Genomic DNA, 13,720 nt, shown 5'->3' with positions numbered 1-13,720 from the left:
CCAATGGGTTTTCCCATTAGCAGTGTATCAAATACTTGTTCTCCCCACTGTAAAATGATCCAAACTCTACAGGAAACGACCCTGAAATTCCCCAAACCTTTAGACAGTGACCTAAAATCAACAGGACGTGACCCGTAAATGTCCCAAAATCAGCAGGACGTTACCAGTACACAAGAAGAGACCCAAAAGTGGATCAACAGAAAATGGTCCAAAATGTACAGGAATGACCCCGACTTATAAAAGGGTTGACCCCGAATTGCCCCAAAACCATCAGAAAGTAACCCAAAACCAACAGAAAGTGACCCAAAATCAACAGGAAGTAACCCTGTCAATGCCCTACAATTAACAGGACGAAACCAGTGCACAGGAAGTGACTCAGTAATGCCCTAAAGTTAACACAAAATGATCCAAAATATACAGGAACTTACCCTTAAATACCCCAAAACTGTTAGAAAGTGACTTGAAATCAACAGGAAGTATCCTGTAAATGCCTCAAAATCAACAGAAAGTGCCTAGTGCACAGGAAGTCCATAAAATTCACCAAAAATTATCCAAAATATCCAGGAAATGACACCAAAATACTTCAAAACCACTGAAAAGTAACCCAAAATTAACTGAAAGTAATTGCTCCAAAACCAACAGAAAGTGACCAAAAATCAACAGGAAGTAACTGGTAAATGTCCCAAAATCAGCAGGAAGTTACCAATGCACAAAAGCAGACCTGGATAGGCCCTAAAATCAGTAGAAAATGATCCAAAACAATACAGGAAATGACCCATAAATGCTCCAAAAATAATATAAAGTAACCATAAATCACAAGGAAGTCACCCAAAAATGCCCCAAAATCAGCAGAAAGTGACAAGTGCACAGGAGGTGACCTGGAAAAGCCCTAAATTCCACTGAAAATGACAACTGGAGGTAAACAAGAAAAAAAAAACAGACCCAGACATGCCCCAGAATCAACATGAAATGATCAAAAATGTCGAGGAAGTGATTCCAGAATTCCCCAAAATGTACCACAAATAACCACAAATCAACAAGAAGTGACCCTTAAATGCCTTAAAATAATTAGAAAGTTACCTAAAATTAACAGGAAGTGAACAATAAAAATAAGAGACCCAAACATACACCGGAATCAACAGGAAATGGTCCCAAATGTACAGGAAGTGACTCCAGAATTCCCCAGAATGTGCCACAAATGACCTCAAATCAACAGGAAGTGACCCTTTGAAAATCATTAGAAAGTCATTTAAAATCAACAGGAAGTGAACAATCAAAATAAGAGACCCAGACATGAGCCACAATCAACTGGAAAGGAAATGCCCCAAAAAGGCCCCCAAACCATTAGAAAGTAACCTAAAAGTAACTGAAAGTGACTTGGAAATGCCCGGGAATCAACAGGAAGTGACCACTGCACAGGAAGTGACCTGGAAATGCCTTCAAATCAACAGAAAATTGTCCAAATATAAAGGAAATGACCAATAAGTGCTCCAAAACCAACAGAAAGTGACCCGAAATCAACAGGAAGTAACCCGTAAATGCCCTACAATTAACAGGACGAAACCAGTGCACAGGAAGTGACCCAGTAATGCCCTAAAGTTAACATAAAATGATCCAAAATATACAGGAAATGACCCTAAAATGCCCCAAAACCGTTAGAACGTGACTTGAAATCAACAGGAAGTAACCTGTAAATGCCTCAAAATCAACAGGAAGTGACTAGTGCACAGGAAGTGACCCGGAAGTCCATAAAATCAACCAAAAAATTATCCAAAATATCCAGGAAATGACACCAAAATACCTCAAAACCACTGAAAAGTAACCCAAAATCAACTGAACGTAAATGCCCAAAACATTTAGGAAGGACATGAAATCAACAGGAAGTGACCCCTAAATGCCCCAAAATCAGCAGGAAGTTACCAATGCACAAAAACAGACCTGGAAATGCCCTAGAATCAGTAGAAAATGATCGAAAAATACAGGAAAATGACCCATAAATGCTCCAAAAATAACAGAAAGTGACCATAAATCACCAGGAAGTCACCCAAAAATGCCCAAAAATCAGCAGGAAGTGACCAGTGCACAGGAAGTACCCTGTAAATGCCTCAAAATCAACAGGAAGTGACTAGTGCACAGGAAGGGACCCGGAAAGTCCATAAAATCAACCAAAAATGATCCAAAATATCCAGGAAATTCCACCAAAATACCTCAAAACCACCGAAAAGTAACCCAAAATCAACTGAAAGTAAATGCCCCAAAACCTTTAGGAAGTGATATGAAATCAACAGGAAGTGACCCCTAAATGCCTCAAAATCAGTAGCAAGTTACCAATGCACAAAAACAGACCTGGAAATGCCCCAAAATCAGTAGAAAATGATCCAAAAAATAGAGAAAATGACCCATAAATGCTCCAAAAATAATAGAAAGTGACCATAAATCACCAGGAAGCCAAAAATTCCCAAAAATCAGCAGGAAGTGACCAGTGCACAGGAGGTGAACTGGAAAAGCCCTAAATTCCACAGAAAATGACAACAGGAGGTTAACAAGAAAAAAATAACAGACCCAGACATGCCCCAGAATTAAAATGAAATGATAAAAAATGTAGAGGAAGTGATTCCAGAATTCCCCAAACTGTACCACAAATAACCAGAAATCAACAGGAAGTGACCCTAAATGCCTTAAAATCATTAGAAAGTTACCTGAAATTAACAGGAAGTGAACAATAAAAATAAGAGACCCAAACATACACCATAATCAACAGGAAATGATCCCAAATGTACAGGAAGTGACTCTAGAATTCCCCAAAATGTACCACAAATCAACAGGAAATGACCCTTTTAAATCATTAGAAAGTAATCTAAAATCAACAGGAAGTGAACAATCAAAATAAGAGACCCAGACATGAGCCACAATCAACTGGAAATGACCCAATATGTAAAGGAAATGCCCCAAAAAGGCCCCAAAACCATTAGAAAGTAACCTAAAAGTAACCGAATGTGACTTGGAAATGCACCACAATCAACAGGAAGTGACCTGGAAATGCCTTAAAATCAACAGAAAATTGTCCAAATACAGTGCCTTGCAAAAGTATTCGGCCCCCTTGAATCTTGCAACCTTTCGCCACATTTCAGGCTTCAAACATAAAGATATGAAATTTAATTTTTTTGTCAAGAATCAACAACAAGTGGGACACAATCGTGAAGTGGAACAACATTTATTGGATAATTTCAACTTTTTTAACAAATAAAAAACTGAAAAGTGGGGCGTGCAATATTACTTTCAGTGCAGCAAACTCACTCCAGAAGTTCAGTGAGGATCTCTGAATGATCCAATGTTGTCCTATATGACCGATGATGATAAATACAATCCACCTGTGTGTAATCAAGTCTCCGTATAAATGCACCTGCTCTGTGATAGTCTCAGGGTTCTGTTTAAAGTGCAGAGAGCATTATGAAAACCAAGGAACACACCAGGCAGGTTCGAGATACTGTTGTGGAGAAGTTTAAAGTCGGATTTGGATACAAAAAGATTTCCCAAGCTTTAAACAACTCAAGGAGCACTGTGCAAGCCATCATATTGAAATGGAAGGAGCATCAGACCACTGCAATTCTACCAAGACCCGGCCGTCCTTCCAAACTTTCTTCTCAAACAAGGAGAAAACTGATCAGAGATGCAGCCAAGAGGCCCATGATCACTCTGGATGAACTGCAGAGATCTACAGCTGAGGTGGGAGAGTCTGTCCATAGGACAACAATCAGTCGTACACTGCACAAATCTGGCCTTTATGGAAGAGTGGCAAGAAGAAAGCCATTTCTCAAAGATATCCATAAAAAGTCTCGTTTAAAGTTTGCCACAAGCCACACCAAACATGTGGAAGAAGGTGCTCTGGTCAGATAAAACCAAAATTGAACTTTTTGGCCACAATGCAAAACGATATGTTTGGCGTAAAAGCAACACAGCTCATCACCCTGAACACACCATCCCCACTGTCAAACATGGTGGTGGCAGCATCATGGTTTGGGCCTGCTTTTCTTCAGCAGGGACAGGGAAGATGGTTCAAATTGACGGGAAGATGGATGCAGCCAAATACAGGAAGATTCTGGAAGAAAACCTGTTGGTATCTCCACAAGACCTGAGACTGGGACGGAGATTTATCTTCCAACAGGACAATGATCCAAAACATAAAGCCAAATCTACAATGGAATGGTTCAAAAATAAACGTATCCAGGTGTTAGAATGGCCAAGTCAAAGTCCAGACCTGAATCCAATGGAGAATCTGTGGAAAGAGCTGAAGACTGCTGTTCACAAACACTCTCCATCCAACCTCTCTGAGCTCGAGCTGTTTTGCAAGGAAGAATGGGCAAGAATGTCAGTCTCCCGATGTGCAAAACTGATAGAAACATACCCCAAGCGACTTGCAGCTGTAATTGGAGCAAAAGGTGGCGCTACAAAGTATTAACGCAAGGGGGCCGAATAATATTGCACGCCCCACTTTTCAGTTTTTTATTTGTTAAAAAAGTTTCAATTATCCAATAAATGTTGTTCCACTTCATGATTGTGTCCCACTTGTTGTTGATTCTTGACAAAAAATTAAAATTTTATATCTTTATGTTTGAAGCCTGAAATGTGGCAAAAGGTTGCAAGATTCAAGGGGGCCGAATACTTTTGCAAGGCAGTGTATAAAGGAAATGACCAATAAGTGCTCCAAAACCAACAGAAAGTGACCAAAAATCAACAGGAAGTAACTGGTAAATGTCCCAAAATCAGCAGGAAGTGACCAGTACACAGGAAGTGACCCAGACTAGCCCTAAATACAACAGAAAATGATGCAAATTATACAAGAAACAACATCAGATGGTCCCAAAATTTAACAAAAGTGACCAATAATCGACATAAAGTGATGCCTAAGTGCCCTAAATTTAACCCTCAAGTAACGCATTGCCTGTCACTGACAACGATAGACTTATGTATCAATACCTCCTGACACCCTCTGTAATGACTTTAGATTGACTTGGCGTTTATTCAATGTGCAAACACTTTGCTGCCATGTTTTACTGTTTTGTTTTTATGTTTTTGTCTCCCAATTCCAGGAAACAGTAGCATCAAGCATGACCGATTTGGAGAGGAAAAACCTGCGTAGGGCAATGTATTCCAGAGAGGCCGCCAAGACAGAGGAGGATGAGGAAGGTGGGAGGTCAAAGCACTTCTGATAGATCCTACGCTATCCTATCCTATGCTACCTATGAACATAGTGGTGTTATTGTTAACTAATTAAATTGACCCGTGGACACCATGTGGGGGGCCTGATATCCGAGGAGTGAAGGTGAGCCAAAAGGAGATGTGATTCAGGGGGGTGGCGTGTACACAATTCACCAATTTGAGGTGGGGAACCCAGTATTATGTAAATCACCTGTAAGTGTGGATATGTTGACATCCTATGCTACCTGATTGCTAATCCTGGCACCGACAATGTCTAATTTCACCCAGTCATACGTGAACCCATTCAGCCCTGTGATAATCCTGCAGAAAAGTAGAAATACTGCGTGGGGGCAGCCACCACCTCAGCCAATCGTGGGGGAGTGAGTCCTGCACACCTCTTCCCCCCGCAGCTCCGGCAAAAGGGCCACCGTTATCCCTCTGACATTCAAGGCAGTCACCCAGACCATCCCCGCACCCATTAACCAGCTCTCAGGGAAGGGACGCGCAACCGCCACCCGCCCACCTGGACCCCAGCTATCCCTGCAACCGACGTGACACACCGCGGGAGCCCGACGGCCCACTAGGCCCAGGGTAGGGAAGGATCCCCACCCGGAGGGAGCGACACCCCACCGGGGCCCAAGGAGGATGGCCTGGTAGAAAAGAGAGAGGAACGCCGAGAGCCAACACGGGGTGGCACAGGACCGGACCCCCAACCCTTTCAACCGACAGCCCAGTTGAAGAGGAGGCCTGGCATCATCCCAACCAATCGGGGAGGAGCGAGTGCGGCACCCCCCTTTCCCCTGCTGCACCAGCAAATGGGCCACCGTTATCCTCCCTGACACTCAAGGCAGTCCCTTTGACCATCCACACACCCATTAACCAGCCCTCAGGGATGGGATGAGGGGACGCGCCTCTGCCGCCTGCCCACCCGGACCCCCAGCCATCGCCGCAACCTCTCCAACCTAGTAAGCTGTGGCAGTCCCGTGGTCTGCCACGGCCTACTAGGCCCAGGGTAGGAAAGGATCAACACCTGGAGGGGGCGACACTCCCCCGACATTCACGTGCCAGGACCCCAGGAGGATGCCCTGGTAGAAAAGAGAGAGGAATGCCGAGAGCCAACGCGGGGTGGCACGGAACTGGACCCCCAACCCTTTCAACCAACAGCCCAGTTGAACAGAAGGCCTGGCACCACTCGAGCCAATCGAGGGGGAGCGAGTGCGGCACGCCCCTTTCCCCAGCAGCTCCGGCAAAGGGGCCACCATTACCCCCCCTCCCCCAGCACTCAAGGCAGTCCCCCAGACCATCCACACACCCATTAACCAGCTCTCAGGGAAGGGACAAGGGGACGTGCCACCGTCGCCCACCCACCCCGACGCTCAGCCATCGCCACAACCCTCTACCTGATGTGGCATACCGTGGGATCCTCACGGCCCACTAGGCCCAGGGTAGGGAAGGGTCCTCACCCGGAGGGGGCAACACCCGCCGGCATTCCTGCGCCGGGACCCAAGGAGGATGCCTTGGTAGAAAAGAGAGAGGAAGCCAATGTGGGGCAGCCTGGGACTGGAGCCCTGACCCCCTAACCCTTTCAACCAACACCTTTCATACCTGGGACCTACAGTACCTACTACCCTATTACTGTGCCTGCGAGGTCCTCATCTAGCAGCCACTACCCAACACCATGATGGTGGACACTCACGATACCAGCATCGTCACAAGAAAAAATGAGTCTTGTTATGTAAGCAAATGTTCACCAGAAAAGCCTCTCTCGCTTGGCCTGTCCAAGCGCCCCTGCATCCCGCCAGGTGGCATGTGAGCTTTCTCCATCATTTCTTCTCTCCCCCAGTGTCTTGGCATACTGTTAAGGGTCCTACGAGCACCTCGCGTCAACAGAATCCATCCGCCTGCGTCCTGCATCATCCTTGTCCAGTTTTGTATCGAAGTGCATCAGAATAATTTGTGCTTACAATTGAATATTAACTATATCCCACAGGAAAACGGCGACCAAAAACGTTGCAAAAAATAACGCTCGGAAGTGAACCAAAGCAAGAAATAACAAGAAAACATGCTAACTATCATGCAAATACGTAATATTGGACTGACTGCCAGTTTAAGACCTGTGGATTAAAGAAATGAGCTTTATGGAGGTAAGAGAAGATGCGTCCTGCGACGGGTTGAACCTGTGTTCTTTGTGGTCTCCAGAAGAGTCGTTGGAGAGTGACGATGAGGACAGCCTGTCGCAGGTAATGCGCCAGCGAGCCACCATCCCCTGGCGCTCCTGCGGCACCTACCTGTCCTCGGCCGGGATCCTCCTTCTCACCCTGCTCCTCCTGTCGCAGCTCCTAAAGCACACGCTCATGGTGTCCATCGACTACTGGCTGGCGCACTGGACTTCGCGCGTCATTGCCGCCAAGTCGGACGCCAACGCGCGCAATTGTACGCTTGTTCAGGTTAGCCGGGGAAGCTGCGGTTGATGACCATAGACAAACCGGTTAGGCTTTGTTCAGACTGGCAGGCAAAATCTGATTTGCAACCCATCCAGATTGAAACTGGGTGGCTGTTTTGTAGTGTGAACAGTCACAAAGCACAGAAATCTGATTGAAACCTGATTTGTGGTTACAGGACTGCGGTTTCAGCCACCGGCGCTATCTGTCGGTGTTCAGCGTCTTGTGCTGCCTCGGCATTATTCTGTGTTTAGCCACTTCGGTGGCGGTGGAGTGGACCGGCCTCAGCGTGGCCAAGGAGCTTCACCAGAACCTCCTCAACAAGATCACCTTGGCCCCCATGAGGTAACAATCGCAGCTCTGCGTGCTTGCCTTTGTAGTCCTCCTATAATGTAAGGGATACTTTACCGAATTTGATAGATTGTACTTCACTTCTGTAGTGGACTAGATGTTCCCCAACCCAGAGGTTGTGGGTTTGAGTCTACGCCCTCATGAACTTGTCTACGTATCCTTGTGCAGGATCCTAAACACCACATTGCTCCTGGTGCTGCGTCGCCTGTATATAGATGCGGATATAGTGTCAAAGCACCTTGAGTGCCTTAAAGGTGGAAAGGTGCTATAAAAGTGTACCTCCACCCATGTACTGAGCCACAACCCGTTGTCCCCTTTCACTATTGGTGTGGGTCCCCGTGGGGGTTGGGCCCTCTCCGGGATTGGGTGGGCATGCACAGTGCCCTCTTGGGTCGGCCCATCCCGGGTTCTGGGGAGGTGCCTTATGGTACTATACCCGCACACCCTTCATGGCCCGGGAATGGATTGGAGGGGTTGCACCCCCATCCCCTTTACCTGTCTCCGGCTGCGCCCACCTCTCCAGAGCCTCTTTCAAACTTATATCCAGCTAAATTCCCGTGTAAAGTGACGCGGGATTTACCCGTGTCATGGCTTTCAAACTTTGGGAGATGTCCCCGGAATTATCCGGGTTGGACACTTTCAGACTTGTCCTGTGTTGGCAACTCGCCACTCTCTGTGCGGCAAGAGCAGGGGACGGGATTTTTAAACCCTGGCATGACATCATTTTTTAGTCGGCCTCGGCAACAAAATAAACCACACATTTCCAAAGATGGACGATGGACTGTCTCTTCCTCGGCTTTAAGATCCAGTGGCAATTTAATTTCGTTATGTTTCCAGTTTAGTTTTGCTATCTTTACAGTTTGCCATGTTGATAATTGCGCCGCCATGATATTTACGTCGTCAGCCTTCAAGCTGTGACCCGGGAGTTCAATGGGGACTTTCACACGTGCTGCGTCCCGGGTAGTCCCGGATATTATACTAGGATGCAACCCCTAGTGTCCGTGTCAGTCAACCTGGGAAATTGTTTTTGGAAATAAAGGCTACTTGTTTAAATCCCGTGATTTAACCAGAGTTCAGCGTATGTCTGAAAGGGTCTTCTGTCAGCGTGGTCATTGGTAGACCCTCCTGGGGTCCATTCAGGGATGCAGGGTGGGTGTCCACCATCTTATCATGTGAAGTGTTAATGTATGATCATATACTGTATTTTGATGTGCGAATAAACTGAACTGAACCTGAACCTGTTCGGGGGGCACTGGGAGTGGTCTGTGGGGGGGGTAGGGACCCTGGCACTTCTCTCACCTTGTGGCTGGCAGTTCTGGCGAAGATATGCTAACTCTGATGCAGGTCGAATTTTCAGTAGCAAAATTAGTGGTGTTAACACCACCTCCACAACATTGACATCTTTTTACATTACATACAGTGGCTGCTGCTGGCCGAAAAGAACTTCTCATATCCATTCTCCTGACAGTTGAATAATTGGCAGGGTTGGCAACAAATGAACCTATTTCATTTGCTGCCAACATCCTGCTTCAAATGGATTGGACATTTGCCTGTGATACACTCATCAGAAGAATGATTGGCTGTTGATCATCAGCAATGGCACTGAAAGAGTTGATCACAGAAATTAAATGTGAATTTTTTGAATTTGCTAGATTATTTGAGACCACGCCACTGGGCAGCATCCTCAACCGCTTCTCCACCGATACCAACACCATCGACCAGCACATCCCGACCACACTGGAGTGTCTGTCTCGCTCCACCTTGCTGTGCGTGTCGGCCCTGGGGGTGATTTCCTACGTCACCCCTGTCTTCCTGGTGGCGCTCCTGCCGCTGGCTGTCACTTGCTACTTCATCCAGAAATACTTTCGGGTGGCTTCCAGGTAAGGCGGATGAAACGGGCCACTGGCAGGTGTCCAATTACTTTGATGCTGGCAAATAGCAGCGTAAACATAACAAACAAAAAAAACATGTAAAGTATGGTGGTTATTTCCCTGAAAAAAAATGACGTATAGTCTATGTATAAGGTTTTTGGTTAAAAAGCGAGAAAAGGCCATTTGTGGAGAAATTGTGATGGTAGCTTTGCTGAGATGTTTGCTATATCAGGTCACTTCCTGTTCCTATGGGGTATTCAAGGTAACTTCCTGTCAATTTGAGGGCATTTCGGGTTTTACTTCCTGTCAGTGTTGTTTTGGCAGCACTTTTAATTTTCGTCTTAGTATTAATAATTACCAGGATGCCACAAACTGTATGTAACAAAAGTCTAAGAGTTTAAGAGGACACTCGCTTTAGCAATAGCCTGATGCTAACGTGAATGCTATGCTCACGCTACGGGTTACATTTAGTGTGTGATAATCACTCAGCACAGAGAGCTTAAGAGGACGCTTGCCGTTAGCAATAGCCTGATGCTAACGAGAACGCGAATGCTATGTTAATGCTAAGAGTTACTGTTAGTGTGTGATGATCACTCAGCACAGTTTGAGGACGCTTGCTGTTAGCAATAGCCTGATGCTAACGTGAATGCTATGCTAATGCTACGAGTTACATTTAGTGTGTGAGTGATGATCATTCAGCAAAGAGAGTTTAAGAGGACACTCACAGTTAGCATTAGGCTGATGCTAACGTGAATGCTATGCTAATGATACGAGTTACATTTTGTGTGTGAAGATCACTCAGCAGAGTTTGAGGATGGTCGGCGTTAGCAATAGTCTGATGCAAACGCAAACGGGAATGCTATGCTAAATTTAGGAGTTACATTTTGTGTTTGATGATCACTCAGCACTGAGAGTTTAAGAGGACGCTCACCGTTAGCATTAGCCTGATGCTAACGTGAACGCTATACTAACGGTACGAGTTACATTTTGTGTGTGATGATCACTCAGCACAAAGAGTTTGAGGACGCTCGCCATTACCGATAGCCTGATGCTAACGCAAACTGGAATGCTATGCTAAAGAAAACGGGAATGCTAGGCTATAGTTACGTTTCGTGTTTGATGATCACTTAGCACAAAGTTTAGGAGGACGCTCGCCATTAGCAATAGCCTGATGCTAAAGTGAATGCTATGCTAACGCTACGGGTTACATTTAGTGTGTGAGTGATGATCACTCAGCACAGGAATTTTAAGAGGACGCTAACCGTTAGCATTAACCTGAGGCTAACGTGAATGCTGTGCTAACGGTACGAGTTAAATTTTGTGTGTGATGATCACTCAGCAGTTTCAGAGGACGCTCGCCGTTAGCAATAGCCTGATGCTAACGTAAATGCTATGCTAACACTACGAGTTACATTTAGTAAGTGAGTGATGATCATTCACCACAGAGAGTTTAAGAGGGCACTCATCTTTAGCATTAGGCTAATGCTAACGTCAATGCTATGCTAATGATACGAGTTACATTTTGTGTGTGATGATCACTCAGCACAGAGTTTGAGGATGGTCGGCGTTAGCAATAGTCTGATTCAAACGCAAACGGGAGTGCTATGCTAAATTTAGCAGTTACATTTTGTGTTTGATGATCACTCAGTACAGAGTTTAAGAGGACGCTCGCCATTAGCAATACCTTGATTCTAACGCGAATGTGAATGCTATGCTAACGCTATGAGTTAACATTTAGTGTGTGATGATCACTCAGCACAGACCTTTAAAGGCTAAAACAAAATTGCATATTTGGTCACTTCCTGATAATTTTGAAGCATTTTGAGGTCACTTCCTGTTGTTTTGGGGCATTTTGAGGTAATCTCCTGTTCATATTGGGTCCGCTCCTGTTCATATGGGGGTTTTGGGGTCACTTCCTGTTGATTTGGGGTCATTTTGGGTTTACTTCCTGTACATATTGAGTCACTTTCTGTTGATTTTGAGGCATTGCAGGCTCACTTCCTGAAGATATCCGGTCCCTTCCTGTTGAGTTTGGGGCATTTTGAAGTCACTTCCTGTTTGTATCGGGTCACTTGGGTTGAAAATCAACAGGACTTAACCTATGAATTTTTTTTAGGGCCATTGAAAATCAATGGGAAATTTCGGCTATTACAAATGAGTTGGCATTTTTTTTGGTAAATTTTGGCCAAATCGTATGAATTTTCGGTGTTTTAACTGAAAATGCAATTTTTAGCTATTTTCGGCCAAAGGTTTTCAGCGCCGAATTTTCGGTCAGGTCTCTGAAAAACAGTAAGACCATGTATATTTTTTTTTCTGAACAAAAGTATGCTCATGTTTAGCAAGACAATACCAAAAACTATCTCTGTATGCAGGCTATATTACTATATATATATGTTTTTTTACAAAAAGATGACCCAGCCCCAACTACACTGGACCTCTATCCCTGTCAATGGCAGTCCATCACTTAAGAACGTCCTAAAACAAATACAGCTCACATAAAATGTCTTCATGTCGGATTCTACTTGACAAACGTTCACGTCATTGGCATAGACTATAAACATCTTCTCTTTTGTAAAGAGACCTGCAGCAACTTGAAGACAGCACCCAACTCCCTTTGCTCTCCCACTTCTCCGAAACGGTGGAGGGACTCACCACCATTCGAGCCCTCAGGTGATCTTCCATCAAGAACCACTTTTCACGACACTTCCCAAACTATATCTGTCTTCTCATCCTTCAGGTACGAGCCCCGGTTCCGACAGAGGTTACTTCAGTTCACCGACGCCAACAACATCGCCTCGCTCTTCCTCACCGCGGCCAATCGCTGGCTGGAGGTCCGCATGGTAAGGACTGATTTGTTTTGTTCTGCCTGAAAGGCACCTTGAAGCTTATTCGTACTGTTGATAAAAGAAAAAAAAAATCCATCCATCTCTCCATTATCTGCCGCTTTAATCAGAGGTTGGGTCGCGGGGGCAGCAGCTTTAGCAGGGAAGCCCAGACTTCCCTCTCCCTAGCTACATTAACCAGCTCCTCCGGCAGGATCTCAAGGTGTTCCCAAGCCAGCCGAGAGACATAAGCGTCTCCAGCGTGTCCTGGGTTGTCCCCGTGGCCTCCAGACGTTGGGACGTACCCAGAACTATCCGAACTAGATGCCAGAGCCACCTCAGCTGGCTCCTCTCAACGCGGAGGAGTAGCGGCTCGACTCCCTCCTGAATGACCGAGTTCCTCACCCTATCTCTAAGGGAAAGCCCGGATACCCTGCTGAGGAAGCTCATTTCGGCCGCTTCTATCCTGGATCTTGTTATTTTGGTCATGACCCACGGCTCGTGACCATAGGTGAGGGTAGGAATGCAAATCGACTGGTAAATCAAGAGCTTCGCCTTTTGGCTCAGCTCCTTCTTTACCACAACGAGCAGGTCCTGAGTCCGCATCACTGCATACTCGGCACCGTTCCCCCTGTCGATCTCCTGCTCCCTTCCACCTTCACCCATGAACAAGACCCCAAGATACTTGAACTCCTCCACATGGGGCAGGATCTCATCCCCAACCCTAAGAGGGCACACCACCCTCTTCCGACTGAGGACCTCGGTCTCGGATTTAGAGGTGCTGATCTTCATCCCGACCAATTCGCACTCTACTGCGAACTGGGTGGATACACTGCCAACTAGAGTTTGAGTTGGAGATCATGGCTCTATTAAGCCACCAGCACCACATCATCTGCAAAAAGCAGAGATGCAATACTGAGGCTGCCAAACCAGACCCTCCCAACGCTTTCATTCTGTCCATAAAAGTTACAGTGTATCACAAAAGTGAGTACACCCCTCGCATTTCTGCAGATATTTAAGTATATCTTTTCATGGG

General features: G+C 45.8%; 1 protein-coding gene across 1 annotated transcript in view; it reads left to right on the top strand.

Moving 5' to 3' along the window:
• The window catches only part of abcc8 (ATP-binding cassette, sub-family C (CFTR/MRP), member 8), a 97,181-nt gene that overhangs the window by 61,817 nt on the left and 21,644 nt on the right, over positions 1-13,720 (top strand). Inside the window, exons 25-30 of the mRNA XM_057836461.1 lie at positions 5,091-5,187; positions 7,399-7,646; positions 7,819-7,985; positions 9,644-9,871; positions 12,440-12,532; positions 12,600-12,702. Of these exons, the coding sequence (XP_057692444.1) occupies positions 5,091-5,187; positions 7,399-7,646; positions 7,819-7,985; positions 9,644-9,871; positions 12,440-12,532; positions 12,600-12,702 (936 nt within the window). The remainder of the gene's footprint in view (positions 1-5,090; positions 5,188-7,398; positions 7,647-7,818; positions 7,986-9,643; positions 9,872-12,439; positions 12,533-12,599; positions 12,703-13,720) is intronic.

Source organism: Corythoichthys intestinalis, chromosome 5 (assembly GCF_030265065.1).
Source record: "Corythoichthys intestinalis isolate RoL2023-P3 chromosome 5, ASM3026506v1, whole genome shotgun sequence".
Taxonomy (NCBI): Eukaryota; Metazoa; Chordata; class Actinopteri; order Syngnathiformes; family Syngnathidae; genus Corythoichthys; species Corythoichthys intestinalis.
This window is presented reverse-complemented; position numbering and strand designations above follow the sequence as displayed.